The following is a 15,367-nucleotide window of genomic DNA, read 5'->3' as shown; positions in this document are numbered from 1 at the left end:
GCTTTCCAGAAGCTTAAAAAAACAAACAGGTTTCAACAACTAGAAACTGCAAATATGCTTTTGTTTGGTTTACGGAAGTAGGAAGAGAGCCATGGGACACTGGAGGCGTTTGTTATGAAGGAGAAGACGGTTGCAGTGTAGCAAAGAGTGACTACCCCTTTATTTCTGGCACTTAAATTTATTACACCAAGCCAATTTATTCTTGAAGCTTCAGCACAGAGCATCCATACCCTATCAGACTTTACCTGCCTCTGGTCAGCATAAGAAACGTACTTTTGGATCCACATCTAGGAGCCATCATTCCAATGTCTAGGGATTAATGGTGTTTTCCTGGGTCTAGAAATCCCGCCATAACTATCAAAACAGTTACCAGGGTGGGTGATAAAGCTGAGAAAACTCACATTGGATATAACTAAATAAATTTCTAGAGACTGCGTTGTTTAATGTCTGTCTTGCAGAAATCAAATGATCCTTTATTAATGGAGCATTTCAAGAAGATACAATGAATGCACTCCCCCCCCTTTTCGTAATGTCAAAATTTGTCCGATTTCTCGCACCAATAAAGATACCTCACCTGCATTCTAACTCTCCAGTCTTTAGTTTGCAGAAAGCTGGATGGGCTACGCAGGTCCTGGCTATGGAATACTGAGCCTGGTTGTCTCTGAAAAATACATCTGGTGCCTGGACTACAAAGGCGGCCTGTACTGCAGTGCTTTACCTAGTGCTGGTCTACGCTGGCAGAAGTTTGAAGATAATGTCCAGCAGGTGGCAGTCTCTCCTTCAGGTTGGTTAGCCTGCCATTCTTTTCATCATCATCATCATCACCATCATCATTTTGCCTGCTGTACTTGGTTTGGTGGGGGGGGGGGATAATGGCTTCTGCAACTCTGCTGCAAGAGCCTCGTTGCAGCTGCCCTCTGTTTGATTAAACTTTATTTGCCTTTTCTTATATACAGAGATCATTCTTACCGCAGACAAGGTCCATGCACGACCCTTGAAATGATTATGAGCAATTTACAGATCTCGGTAGCAAAACCAGTGCATTTCTGGTGCATACTTCTAGAGTCCAGAACTACGTTTGGAGCTGGGGTTAATAGTCTGTTGCGTTAGTACTGAAAACAATAGGCTGAGGGCGTCTGGTTGCCTGTTGTAGAAAAGCAGTCAAGCTTCCCTGTGTTCCACCATAGGCTGCAAATGGACTGGTTAGGTTACATGTTTCGGTGATAAGAAACCTGTTGGGTTGAAATATAACCTTCCCCTGGCAGACTAGTACTCTTGTGTGGAGGGGTGATTTTTGCCAGGAGGAGAACGATCAGACAAGCCCCCTCCATGCGCACCCAGCCTGAAGTGTAGTCTCGAAAAAGCGTTATATCAGTTCTCCTGATTGTATGTTCTGACTCTCCTACCTGCCCCTTAAGCTGTGCCTGATTTTCTGTGACAATTCTGTTCAATGTCTTTGGAATTTTAGCAGCATGCAGTATAATGCTACAGGGGGCAATGCTGGCTTATTTTATTTTTTTACCAGGGCTTACCAGGCAGCTCTCAGTTCAAATAAAAACCTAGTGCATCTCAAACAATTGTAAAATAATACGATAATGGTCCAAGTACTAAAAGCAGTGTGCCTTCAAATGGGTTTAAGACCTTTGGGGGACATTTCCAGCAAAACATTTTGCATCCACAGGGTGGATAATGGAATTATTCCAGTAACGCAAGACATAGAGTTATACAGGCACATCTTCAGTAGCTGGTCCTGTGAACTACAGCTGTGAAGGCCTTTGGGCCCTGCTTAAAGGGAAACCTTGCAAGCAACTTCTGTGGCTCTGCTGTCCATAAAAATGCTTTTTGCCGGTATGTCATTGCGGTGAGCTCCCATTGCTCTGTCCCAGCTCCTGCCAACCTAGCAGTTCAAAAGCACACCAGTGCAAGTAGAAAAATAGGTACCACTATGGCGGGAAGGTAAACAGTGTTTCTGTGCACTTTGGTTTCCGTCACAGTGTTCTGTTGCGCCAGAAGCTGTTTAGTCATGCTGGCCACATGACCCGGAAAGCTGTCTGTGGACAAATGCCGGCTCCCTCAGCCTGATATTTGCTTTTGACTGGACTTAACCATCCAGGGGTCCTATATATATAAAGTGGAACCTCAGTTTACGAACTTAATCTGTTCCGGAAGTCCGTTCTTAAACCAAAGTCGTTCTGAAACTGAGGTGCGCTTTCCCTAATTAGGCCTTCTGCCACCGTTGCCCTTCCACTGTTCGGCTTCTGTTTGTAGACCGAGGTAAAGTTCACTAACCGGAACACTACTTCCTGTTTTGCAGAGTTTGTATACCGAATAGATCATAAACAGGGCTATTCTTAAACTGAGGTACCACTGTATATATGTATATATATTCCATGGAAGTAGATCTTTCAAGCTTTAAAATGCCTGTAACTAACAAATAAAATTGGAGCGCCTAAGAAGGTCCAGAGGTGTTCCCTTGCGCTAAACATGATTTATCTGACTAATGTGAGGCTCCTTCCTCAGGGACTCTTCTCTGGAAGGTTGAGCACAAAACCAATAAAGCCTTTGCCTGTGGAAAAGTGACTATTAAAGGAAAGCGTCACTGGTACGAAGCTTTGCCTGAGACAGCGTTTGTATCTTTGAGTGATGACACTGCCTGGATTATCCGAACAAACGGCGATCTGTACCTGCAGACAGGTACCTCAGTTACTTGCTTTTTTGCTTCTTCTAGGGTGGTGGTGTTTCCCCCTCCACCCCCCCCAAAAAAGTGCATTTTGGGAGAACCCTCTGGTTCTTTGGAAACTTCTCAAGGTTGTGACGAAGTAAAGCAGACATTTTCCCTGCCATTTCCCATCCTCCTTCACCCCCTCCCCTTGCCAAGGCAAATCATGACTCAAGTTATTGAAAGCAGTGTTATCGGAGGACACAGATAAAAGTAGATTTTAAAAAAAACACACATTTTTTTAAATTGGTAAATGTCACACAAGCAAATAAGTAAGGGAGAAACAAACAGATCAGTAATATTTATTTATCTATCTATTTATTTATTTATTTATTTATTTATTTATTTTAAAACTTCATTACCTGCTGGCATTAACAATAAGAATATTCTATCAGCCCTGATTTAAATGTATACATTCATATAGGAAGTCCAAATGTCTAAAGAGGTATCTAAAAGAAAGGGATGATTGTGAGTCATGCATTCATACGTAAAAAGTGTGAGATAGACATTTTACAGCAGAAGTCTCTTAGGCACTGTAGAGGCTTGCAGAACCCACTTTTGTTGCCCACAGGAATATGATTTAAGAGGGTGCGAACATCCACAGATATCAAGGCTTTTTTCAGAATGAAATTGATAAGAGCAGTAATTTCTGACCAGGAAGAAAACACCACAGGCCGTTCCCGGAAAGGAATGTGCTAAGAGAGCACACTGTGAGCTTAAAGCATGGCCATAATAACCACAAGAAGATAATTTATGAACCCTGAAGGTGAGCACCGTAAGCATAACAAGTGGGTTAATGCAATTTATTTCTACTCTATATTTTACTTGAAGGCCTGAGTGTGGATCGTCCCTGTGCCAGAGCAGTAAAAGTGGACTGTCCCTATCCGCTCTCGCAGGTCACAGCCAGAAATAATGTTGTCTGGGCATTAACTGAGCATCGTGCGCTTCTGTACCGCGAGGGCGTAAGCAGCTTCTGCCCTGAAGGGGAGCAGTGGAAATGCGATGTCATCAGGTAAGCCGTGTTTAATCAGCAGGTATGTTCTGTAATAGTTGTTCCCTGATCTTGCAACACCTTAGTTTGGATTTACACATCTTTCGAGGGGAGCATTGCATCACGCGAGGCCAGTTTCCTAATCGGGGCAGCAGGTTTCATTGACCTCGCGTTACATTGCGCTCTGTTCTGAAACTGTACAAGAGGCTTAAAAGCAGCCCATTTGTGGAAGCAGCACGAGGAAGTTGTATCAGCTGGCATTTAATATTGCACAATTTGATAACAGCTGTGCATTCATGTGGTCATGTTCCAACGAGTACTAAAAGTTTCTTTGATTTACCTTCTTAGACGCAGGGCTGTGCGTTTTGAGGTGTTGGGTGGTGTATGCACTATGGAAGCTCAGCCAAGCGATTAAGCTCACCACAGAAAACAGCCATTTAGCGGAGTGTCTTTACAAGGCCAACTCCAGCATACAGTTCAGTTGTTTGCAAAGTTCTGCAACTGATAGAGTTCTCTGAGTTCTGGAAATTTTCCAACTCCTTCCTCAGTACGATCTCCTCTGAATGCCTTCCCTCGGATCCACGCTTCCAACAGATAGCCTTGGCAGTTTCTGCGATCTCTTACCACGACCCACACAATATGCTGCAACCTGAGCCATACATATATATACCGTATTTTTTGCTCTATAAGACTCACTTTTTCCCTCCTAAAAAGTAAGGGGAAATGTGTGTGCATCTTATGGAGCGAATGCAGGCTGCGCAGCTATCCCAGAAGCCAGAACAGCAAGAGGGATCGCTGCTTTCACTGTGCAGCGATCCCTCTTGCTGTTCTGGCTTCTGGGATTCAGAATATTTTTTTTCTTGTTTTCCTTCTCCAAAAACTAGGTGCGTCTTGTGGTCTGGTGCTTCTTATAGAGCGAAGAATACGGTATAGAGAGAGAGAGTTGTGTGCAAGGCTAAAACAATAGCATTCTACTGAACCGTCTTAGCTTCAATTCACGGAGCTGTAAATAAGTAAATCAGAAAAATTGGCAGGGCATGGTACGGGCTGTATATTTGGGGAGGGTGGAAACACTTGTGTGCAAATGTGTTGTGACTTTTGTTCATTTTTGCAGTGAAATGCAAGCTCTAGAGCCGGTGTGTGTGACTCTTGGAGACCAGCAGACCATATGGGTTTTAGACATCCATGGCAATCTGTGGTTCAGAACGGGTGTTGTTTCCAAGAAACCACAAGGGGATGATAACCACTGGTGGCAAGTAGGCATTCCTTCTTCTACTTTCAGTAAATGCAGAGGGCAAAATACGTGCTTTGCACGTGTAAGGTCCCTGATGCAATATGACCTAAAGGATCTCGGATCTGAGAAAAGCCTTTGCACGAGACCTTGGAGAGCCACTACTGATCAGATGCTGGTCCGGTTTGCATATCACGCTTAAGCCAAGCATGAGAAGAGATTGTGGACACTTTGATCCTCCTCCGGTCCTGCTGCTCCCCCCTCCTGTCACAGTGCTGTTCGTTGAACCGTAGTTTGGCTTAGCCAGTCGTTCAAACCCATGCTCTTGGTACGCCCCACTGCAGACAAGCCACGAGGTGTAACCATGGCTTGTTCTTGATTTACAGCTCATGGTATGTTTGCAGGAAACAAAACCACAAGCCTGGGTTCAGATGACACACTATGCCATGTATGTCCAACGTATTGACTCGTAGGTCGTGTGATGGATCTTCATCTCAATCACCCTGCTTTGCCCGACGCCCAATCAGCTGGCTGGCCCGGAAAGGTGCAAGGCGCCTCCCCCCCCAAGCCTCAGCCCCAGGCAGGGAGGCACAGATGAGGTGTGCGGGCTCTGCACGGGGTGCACCTGTGGAGGCGCCCAGTCAGCTGGGCAGCTGGAAAAGGGAGCCGAGAGAAGGGCAGCGCATGAGGGAGACAATGGCATCCCTCTCCCCACTCCCGCCAGTTCCCATGGGAAGAAAACACCCTTTCCTTCTTAGTTCTACATGGAGCTTTCCTCACCTTTCCAGCTCCAGCCTAGCTGTGTTTACTCAAAAGTAAGCTGCTCTCCCTCTTAGTTCTGCATGGATGCTGAACTTTCCCCACCTTTCCAGCTCCAGCCTAGCTGTGTTTACTCAAAAGTAAGCAGCCTCTATCTCCTCTCCACCCGGGACGTAGGTGGCGCTGTGGGTTAAACCACAGAGCCGAGGACTTGCCGATCAGAAGGTCGGCGGTTCAAATCCCCGCGACGGGGTGAGCTCCCGTTGCTCGGTCCCTCCTCCTGCCAACCTAGCAGCTCAAAAGCACGTCAAAGTGCAAGTAGGTAAATAGGTACCGCTCCGGCGGGAAGGTAAACGGTGTTTCCGTGCGCTGCTCTGGTTCGCCAGAAGCGGCTTAGTCATGCTGGCCACATGATCCGGAAGCTGTACGCCGGCTCCCTTGGCCAATAAAGCGAGATGAGTGCCGCAACCCCAGAGACAGTCACGACTGGACCTAATGGTCAGGGGTCCCTTACGTTTATCTCCTCTCCAGGAGCCTGGTGTTCACAGTAAGGTCACAACCATACCCTACATATAAAGAACTCTTATTCATGGCTTCCCAAAGCATCCTGGGTGAGGAAGCCCCATCCCAGGGAAAGTGTCTCTGGTGTCACAGGGCTGGTGCTCAGCAGCCACTTCTGATATTTTTAACTCGCTGTGAATTTGTATAGAACTGTATTACTTAAATGACGAATTTGTTTTCTGTGCTATTTATATGCTGTTGTGCTTTTGATGTGACTATAGCGATTGTAATGTTTGCTCATTTTAAAGGCGGTTATTGTTGAGCTGCTCAATGTGGTTGTTGGGAAATTGACGTACTACAAACATTGAGTCAAGTAAAAAACATCCGATCAGCCCTGGGAACTGCAGTTTTAGGGTGTCATTGCAATTCTTGGCTCCCTCAACAAACTACAGTTCCCTAGGATTCTCTGGGGGGAAAGCCATGACTGTTAAAGTTGTTTTTGCAGAGATTGTAGTGTGGCACTGCCAACAGACATGGCTTTATATATGATTTCTCTTATAGGTTAGTTCCTAAACGCAAGATAAAGGAGTCTATCTGGTCCTGTTCCCATTAGAGCCACTGAAGAAAAAATAGAGATAAAGAACTAAACTCACATTTATCTTGCTAAGTGAGGTATCTGAGCTCCTTCCTTTTGCTAGTCGCAGTGTTCTCACAAACCTTCACTAATCTCCAGCTGTGGAGTGAGACAAATGTTAACTGTTTCCCCTTTGCAAAATATCAGCCCTGTTACTCGGATTTTCTTGTCAGGTGTAGGGTTTTCTCTCTACTCCCCCCCCCCCGTTGTTTTTGCACATACTTTCTCAAAAGGAACAGCTTGGCTGCTTGCCTTTGATGTAACAACCAACCCTTCCAAAGGAATTGAGGTTCCCCTTTGCAGTTCACTAATCTACACATTGTTCTGCTAGGATATTTCAGAGCCACCTAATTTTTTGATTAACAGCACTCCAGATTGGAGATCTATAGTGCTTGTTTCTTTGTCACTTCTCTGGTTCCGAAGCATAAAACTAAAAAGCATAAAACTAAAAACAGCTTCAAGAGCGAGGCAAGCAGAATTCAGTATTACACAAACTGCCTTCTGCCCGTCCTCACTATTTCTTGTTGCCAGTAGCCAGAATAACTGCAAATATTCAGGAAGGGCAATAACCCAATTGTACATCATATGCGGGGGGCGCTGTGGTCTAAACCACAGAGCCTAGGACTTACTGATCAGAAGGTCGGCGGTTCGAATCCCTGCGATGGGGTGAGCTCCCGTTGCTTAGTCCCTGCTCCTGCCCACCTAGCAGTTCGAAACCATGTCAAGTGCAAGTAGATAAATAGGTACCACTCCGGTGGGAAGGTAAACGGTGTTTCCGTGCGCTGCTCTGGTTCGCCAGAAGTGGCTTAGTCCTGCTAGCCTGTCTGTCTGTGTACAAATGCCTGCTCCCTCGGCCTATAGAGTGAGATGAGCGCCGCAACCCCCGAGTCGTCTGGGACTGGACCTAATGGTCAGGGGTACCTTTACCTTTATGCTTTGCATGTAGAAGGTCCCGGGCTTAATCCTCTGCATTTCCAGATAGGGCTGGGAGCGACCCCCGCCTGAAACTCTGGAGAGCCATTACCAGTCAGTGTAGACCAGCATTCTTCAACCTGGGTCCCCAGATTTTCTTGGACTAGCACTCCCATATTCCACGGCCAGCTGAGCCCAGTGGGTCAGGGATGATGGGAGTTGTAGTCCACCAACATCTAGGAACCCAATATTGAAGAACACTAGGTAGGCAGCTTCCTATGTTTCTGTTGGACACAATGCAGACAAAGTGATGGTGGCCTTTGGTTTGGACTCAGTCTGACCCTTATGTTTCCCTCCCCTTATGGTTTTGATCTATGGGCTGCTTTTAAAATGAAGCTACATTTTGAATTTTATTTCTAACCTGTATTTTAAATTGGTGTCGTCGTCCCCCCCCTTATTATGTTTTTATTGTAATTTTACTGGTGTTAGCTGCCCTGACCCCGGCTCTGGCCGGGGAGGGTGGGGTATAAATATATTATTATTATTATTATTATTATTATTATTATTATTATTATTATTATTATTATTATTTATTAAAAGTCCCACTGATTTCAAATGTGGATTTTTCTCCTCTTGAAATCAGAGAGACTCACAAACCTCACTGATAATACATTGGGATTTTGCCTATTATCCAGTCTTATCTTTCTGTTTCGCTGACCTGGTTCTTTTCATACATCCCCCCCCCCCCCCAGGTAAGCATTACGGATTATGTAGTGTTTGACCAGAGCAGCCTTTTCCAGACCATCATCCAGGCAACCCAGACAGTAGCCACAGCAGCTCAGGCCCCCGTCGAGAAGGTGGCAGACAAACTCCGCACGGCTTTCTGGCCACAGCCGCTTCAGTGTCAGCCGAGTCTCCTCGCCGTCAGCAGCGGCGGCGTCTGGATCTCGTCGGGGAAGAACGAGTTTCACGTAGCGAAGGGAAACCTCATAGGTAGGCGCGCTTTTGGTTGCTGGCTTCTGTTTGCAAAAGGCGAAGCCAGGCGGTTTGTCCACATTTAGCAGCACAAAAGTGTGTCTTCATTCATGCCAACTGCTTAGAAATGGAAGACTCCCTGAACCTCCCATGGCAGCATGTACTTGCGTTGTAATGGGATAGCTCAGTCAGTAGAGTGTGAGACTCTTAATCTCAAGGCTGTGGGTTTGAACCCCACATTGGGCGAATGATTCCTGCATTGCAGAGAGTTTGACTAGAGGACCTTCAATGCCCCTTCGAACACTAAAGTTCTGTGAGAAACGGTGGTCAACCTCTTTGGTAATTCTGCCATTCCAAAGTGGGCAAAAGCAGAAGCGGATCATTTGACACCATATTCTGAGTAATACATATTTTTGGAAACATCACTGTGAGTGGAAACTCTACTCCATATCCACAGCAATTTTCATTATATGAGAGAGATGAATGCATAGATGATGATGATGGTGATGAAGAATATTATTACAAATAATAATATGACCAATAATATTAGTCACTTCTTTTTCAGAAAGGTGAACTCAGAGCAACTTACAAAAGCAAATAAAGACGTTTCTGCCTGGCACCTAAAAACAGATAGTGATGGTGATGCCAAGTGTGCCTCACAGAGCATTCCACAAACGGGGGGCCATCCCTGAGAAGGCCCGCTCTCACACCTCCCTTGGAGGGAAGGGCCTAAGATGAGAATTCCATGGTGTTTAGAATAAAAACCTGAAGCAGGAATCTCAGGAGCACCAGAAGAGTTTGGGAGAAAGCTGGCTGTTTCCATGCTAAGACTATTCCTCCTTCCTTCTCCAGGTACTTATTGGAATAACGTCGTGCCTCGCGGCACTGCTTCGGCCACAAAATGGGCGTTTGCGTTGGCTTCCGCAGCTCCAGCAAAAGAAGGTAACGTCTGTCCCGGGGCTGCCTTGCAAGTTTATTCTGCTTTTTCTGACACACCGGCGAAAGATAACAAGCTCTGTGCATCAATATACTCCATCCATTGATATTGGCAGGTTTTTCTAAGGGCATTAATGTGTACTGGACACGGGGGTGGAGGAAGGGGGTGCAGTGGGGGGCGGGCCGTCCCAGGGGGTCACTACTGGGGGGGGTGTGACAAAATGCCGGGCGGCACTCACCCCAGAGCCCGCAGCATGCCTGAGCCACACGCATCTCTCCTAGGAGTGACGTGGTTGCTTGGGCACCCGCCACCTCTCCACTGGCCGAAACGGTCCACCTGCCATCCCCCCCTCAGCTGTAGTGTGGCTGAGCGGAAGGAGGCAGGCCGACTCCGTGGAGGCCTGTGGAGCTTCTTGCCCCAGCTCCCCCCACCCTGTGGGCAGCTGGCCCCGCCCCTGGGCGCCGAGCATGTGCACTGCCCCAGGCGCCCAATCGGCTTCGTCCGCCGCTGACTGGCAGGGCCTTGCAGAGCCAGGCAGAGGCCCAGGCCAGGTAGATAATTTTTTTACCCTGGGGATAACTGTAGTCTTATAAATAAGTAAGTATATAAAAATTTTTCACAAAAAGTTATGCTGGCATATAATTTTATTTCAAGGCTTGAACCATATCTGCATATAAAGACGAAATGGAAAATAGAGATATGCAATAGTGCTTTTTCAAAATACATAAGGATTATTTTAAGTATTTACATTTAAAAATGCTTTCCTAGCTTTCTTTTCTGCAAATTCTTGAATTGTGCAGGAAAAATCAAGCAACTTCGCCTTATCGTGGTTTATGTTTATCATTGCGATACGAAAGCCAACACACTTATCTTTAAGATACGTGTGGTTTTAATTTTTGGAAACAAGATTTCAAACAAAAACTCACTAACTTTTAACAGCATGAAAAACATGGTCCACCATCACGTTCGCGGCGCGCTGGCTGCTGGAGCCTTGGTTGCCTCCACCCACCCGGCGCCCGTTCTGCACTCCTCTGCGGAGCCAATCGCAGGCCTCGCCCCGGACGCCAGGGAAGCCTTTCTCTTGCACTGCCAGCCAGCCATGGCCGCAGGGAATCTGCCCACCGCCACCGCTGCCTTTGCGCCTCTGTGTTCGCCCCAGTGCATCCCCTGCGATTGTGAATATGCTGACCGAGGCCCCCTTTGGAATCGGAGGCCCAGGCCAAGTGGCCCATATGGCCCCCCCTCTGTGTGGGCCTGCTGACTGGACAGAAAGGAAGGGCAGACCTGAACAATGGACTCTAACCCCATGGCTTAGCCTTTGCTCTTCACTGCGGCACAAGTAGGATAAAGAGCACAGGTCACCTTACCTAGTCCCACAAATAATCATTAACGTGGGCAGTTAAGATTTAAGGTTCACAAACAATTAACAAAAATGAAGCATTAAAAGCGTGTGGTCTACTTTCGGTTCACACACACAGACACACGGTTTTATTTTTTTTAAAATGATATTTATTGAAATTTTACAGACAACAAAAGGTTACAAAATTAAAAATTAAAAATAAAAAGGAATAACAATAATAAAAGAAAAAGAGATACAAAAGTACAAATACAGAATACATAAAAAGTAAAAAAAAAGGTTAAAAAGAAATCAATATTTTCATATCTTATATTTCATTTACTTGTTTCCTGACCTCCTCACACACCCCTTTTTGTATTCCAGTTCACATGGTTAATTCAGCAAATCCTTACCCTCTATCATTTATCTTTACTCAATATCTTAACCTATTATAACTATATATTTTCAACCATTGCCAATCCGTATTTACATATTCTTGTTAATCTTTTACCAATACCGCTTATTTTCAATCCAACATCCCTTTAACATTCATTAATTTTACAGTATTTCTGCAGGTAGTCTTTAAATTTCTTCAGACACACGGTTTTAATTGCGCTCACTTAAGCCAAACAATGTCTGCATCTTTGATTTTCACATTGCCGTGTTCCTTTTGTGGTTAAGCTGGTGCCTTGTCTGCACTGTTAACAGTTCTTTTGGTCGTGTGATGGAGTAATCCTGAGCAGAGAAGGGCAGGAGGGATGTTCCACCACCTTCCCAAACCTCGCTGGCTTGCACCAGCCAGAGCAGGAGCTGTGTTGCATGTGGCGTGGGTGTTTTTCCTTCAGCCCTGATGATTAGCATGTGTTTAATTCCATCACTCCCATTATTGAAACCAACGGGAGCATTGGTGAGATTATTCACAGCAGCTTCAAGCTGGCAGAGGTAGTGAGCCTAATTGCGGGTTCTCTTCGCAGGAACAAAAGAGTTTTTGGATCCAAGGCTGCCTCCAGCCCAGGCCCAGAATGCATTGCTTGAGAAATTAGCACTGGCTATTGCTGGCTGAAATACAGGCAGCGGTAGATCTGGACCCAAAGAGTTTTCTGCAGGTGTTGCAGGGGCTTCTGCCGCAGATGTATAGGGTGGGGGCCAGAGGGGTACTGCCATTATTAAACCATCAGTGGAGAGGCACTTCTTCCCCATCCTAACTCATTTCAGCCAGGAGTTAGGATTATTTGAGGGCAGTGATGATATGCCAAGAGTTCCTGGCTGATTAAGCAGCATAGGAAATTGTCTTCTCCTGAATCAGACAATCAAGCCCACTATTGTCACACAACATGGCAGTGACCCTCTCCACTGAGTTCCAGGCAGAGGGCCTGTGCTTGGCCTGGAGATGCCAGGAATCTCCTGCATGCAAAGCATTATTATTATTATTATTATTATTATTATTATTATTATTATTTGGTAAAGGTAAAGGTACCCCTGACCGTTAGGTCTAGTCGCGGACAACTCTGTGGTTGCGCGCTCATCTCACTCTATAGGCCGAGGGAGCCGGAGTTTGTCCGCAGACAGCTTCTGGGTCATGTGGCCAGCATGACTAAGCCGCTTCTGGCAAACCAGAGCAGCGCACGAAAACGCTGTTTACCTTCACACTGGAATGGTAGCTATTTATCTACTTGCATTTTGATGTGCTTTCAAACTGCTAGGTGGGCAGGAGCAGGGACCGAACAACGGGAGCTCACCCTGTCGCGGGGATTCAAACCGCCAACCTTCTGAATGGCAAGCCCTAGGCTCTGTGGTTTAGACCACAGCGCCACCTGTATCCCTTATTTTATTTATTTATTTATTTATTCATACATACATACATACATACATACATACCACGCCCATCTGGCTGGGTTTTCCCAGCCACTCTGAGTGTCTCCCAACAGAATATAAAAAACACGATAAAAGATCAAACATTAAAAACTTCCCTAAACAGTACTGCTTTCAGATGTCTTCTAAACATCAGATAGTTGTTTATTTCCTTGACATCTGGTGGGAGGGCATTCCACAGGGCAGGTGCCACTACCGAGAAGGCCTCTGCCCGGTTCCCTGTAACCTCACTTCTTGCAGGGAGGGAGCCTCCAGAAGGCCCTCGGAGCTGGACCTCAGTGTCCGGGTTGAACGATGCGGGTGGAGACGTTCCTTCAGCTGCATTAGCTCCCTGAGCAACTCTGGAAAACTCATTGTGTGTGTTGATTTGCCAGACATAAAAAAACTCGCCTCCAGTAAATGGTCTTGTGTAAAAAGTATAGCATGAAATGAAGCAAGCACATACTTAAACTGTGGAGCTCCCTACCCCAAGATGCAGTGATAGCCACGAACTTGGATGGCTTCGAAAGGAGGTTGGACAAATTCATGGAGGATAAGGCTGCCAGTGGTACTAGCTGTAGTAGCTCTACATTACCTCCAGGATCAAAAGCGGCATGTCTTTGAATACCAGTTACTGGGGAGCAGCAGTACAGCAGCAAAAGGGTATTTCTTTATGTCTGCTTCTTGGCTTCCTGAATTTGGATGGGCCTTTGGAATGATCCAGCAAGACTCTTACATTACTAAGCAGCTATCTTTCAGCCTCAGCCTTCCCATCTGCATTATGGGGATAATGCTGCCCGTACAGGGCTGTTTTGCCAAGATACTGTAAAATTTATATACTGTTTGACTGTTGAAAAAAAATTAAAGCGGTTTATGTATGCAAAGTTTATTGAGCGCACAGTAGAAATAGTAATAATACAGTCATACCTCTTGTTATGTTCAGTTCAGGTTATGTTTTTCCAGGTTGTGTCCCACAGCGACCCAGAAGTAATGGAATGGGTTACTTCCGGGTTTCGCCGCTCACGCATGCACAGACGCTCAAAATGACGTCACGTGCATGCGCAGAAGCAGCAAATCGCAGCACGCACAGACGTGGATTGCGTTCTGCTCATGTTGCAAACGGGTGTCCGGAACGGATCCCGTTTGCAACCAGAGGTACGACTGTAATAGTAATTATTTACTATATTCAATCTAGGTTTGAATACTGATACTTAGACACTGAACGACGAAGGCTTCTGGAAAAGCAGATTTAACCAGGAAAGTGTTGTCCCTCCCACAGGAAGCTTTCTGTGGTTGTGCCAAAGCAGCAAGGATCTCTTTTGCGTCAGCGACCAAAACCCGCAGTTTCATCCTTCGACTGTTCAGCTACCCCCTGATGACGAAATAGAATACTATTCAGCCTGCCAGGATGCCATATGGTGCCTGGACCACCTGGGACGAGTCTTCATAAGGACACTCTCGCCAAATTGCCCAACAGGGATGCACTGGACCAGACTGGACCTTGCCCAGTTAGGTAAGACTCCTTGTGAGCTCGTTTGTCACCTGCAAATTTCCCAACTTAAACACAGACCGATGGGGAGCATTTCCTCTGCATACCTGGTGAGTATTTGAACACAAACTTGCTCTGACCCGTGACACCTATGGATAAAGCATTAAACATGGATTTGGCTTCATAGAATTCTTTGCCATCTTAATCTCAGAGAAAGGGTAGGACAGAGAACTGCAGGGCCATTTTGACTTGGCTGGTTTTTGCTGATGGAAAGAAAAGATGATCCAGATTTTCAAAAAAGCAGAATAAAGGTGCCATCAGAGCAAGGTGTGATGTGCTCTTTGGGAGCATCCTTGTGTGGACATCCCCACAGGAGCGATGGGGAACCTGTGATGTGAGGATCATCCCTGACCTTTGGCCATGCCGGCTGGAGCTGATGATAGTTGGTAGTCGCAACAGTATATGGAAGGCCAGAGGTTCCCATTCCCTGCCCTACAGGATGAAGGTAGATCAAGAATTAATGCTATTCTGGCCCACAGAGGATCAGGATGTCTGCCACTTCCCTGTGGCTCTGCCCCACTTCTCCAGCTGTGATAAAACTGGAAAGGGTTTCTTCCCATATGAAGGTGTCCTGCCCACCAATATCTTGCATGCTTGTGGGTTGCGGTGTGTTAAAAGGAAAACTGGATGAGCTCATCTTTTTTCAAAAGAAAGCAAGAAGTCTTCTACTTCAGATGTGCACTCTGGAAATCAAACTCAAGGCAAGTAACACCTGATGAAATGGCATTAGCAAATAAGAGGCTTAAAATAGCATACCAATAGGTTTTGAGACGTCTCTTGCGCAGATTTCTGAAGCATAGCATTTGACGTGATCAGAGCTGCCCTGTCATATCCCGGAGTTCCAAAAATGAAGCGGGATTCGCTTTGACAGTGTGCTAGCAAGCAGAAAGATTTGTTTCTCTGGATGAGCAATTAGCATCAGCTTTGGAGAAAGGAGGAAAAACCCAAGGTGGAATAGGAAAACAAGCCGAA

The 15,367-nt window shown here is 46.0% G+C and overlaps 1 protein-coding gene across 4 annotated transcripts in view; it reads left to right on the top strand.

Annotated features, from left to right (window-relative positions):
* TECPR2 (tectonin beta-propeller repeat containing 2) overlaps nucleotides 1–15,367 on the top strand; it is a 53,334-nt gene that overhangs the window by 17,154 nt on the left and 20,813 nt on the right. For all 4 annotated transcript variants that reach the window (XR_014007417.1, XM_081191155.1, XM_081191153.1 and 1 more), the window contains exons 11-17: nucleotides 601–784; nucleotides 2,521–2,694; nucleotides 3,551–3,731; nucleotides 4,825–4,966; nucleotides 8,500–8,740; nucleotides 9,575–9,664; nucleotides 14,126–14,359. Coding sequence is in view for 3 of the 4 variants with exons in the window: in XM_081191155.1 (XP_081047281.1) it covers nucleotides 601–784; nucleotides 2,521–2,694; nucleotides 3,551–3,731; nucleotides 4,825–4,966; nucleotides 8,500–8,740; nucleotides 9,575–9,664; nucleotides 14,126–14,359 (1,246 nt within the window). In the remaining variant the exon portion in view is untranslated. The remainder of the gene's footprint in view (nucleotides 1–600; nucleotides 785–2,520; nucleotides 2,695–3,550; nucleotides 3,732–4,824; nucleotides 4,967–8,499; nucleotides 8,741–9,574; nucleotides 9,665–14,125; nucleotides 14,360–15,367) is intronic.

This window comes from Podarcis bocagei (genome assembly GCF_964188305.1).
Source record: "Podarcis bocagei genome assembly, chromosome: 1".
Lineage (NCBI taxonomy): Eukaryota > Metazoa > Chordata > Lepidosauria > Squamata > Lacertidae > Podarcis > Podarcis bocagei.
Note: the sequence above shows the minus strand (reverse complement) of the source record. Positions and strands in the feature narration are given on the sequence as shown.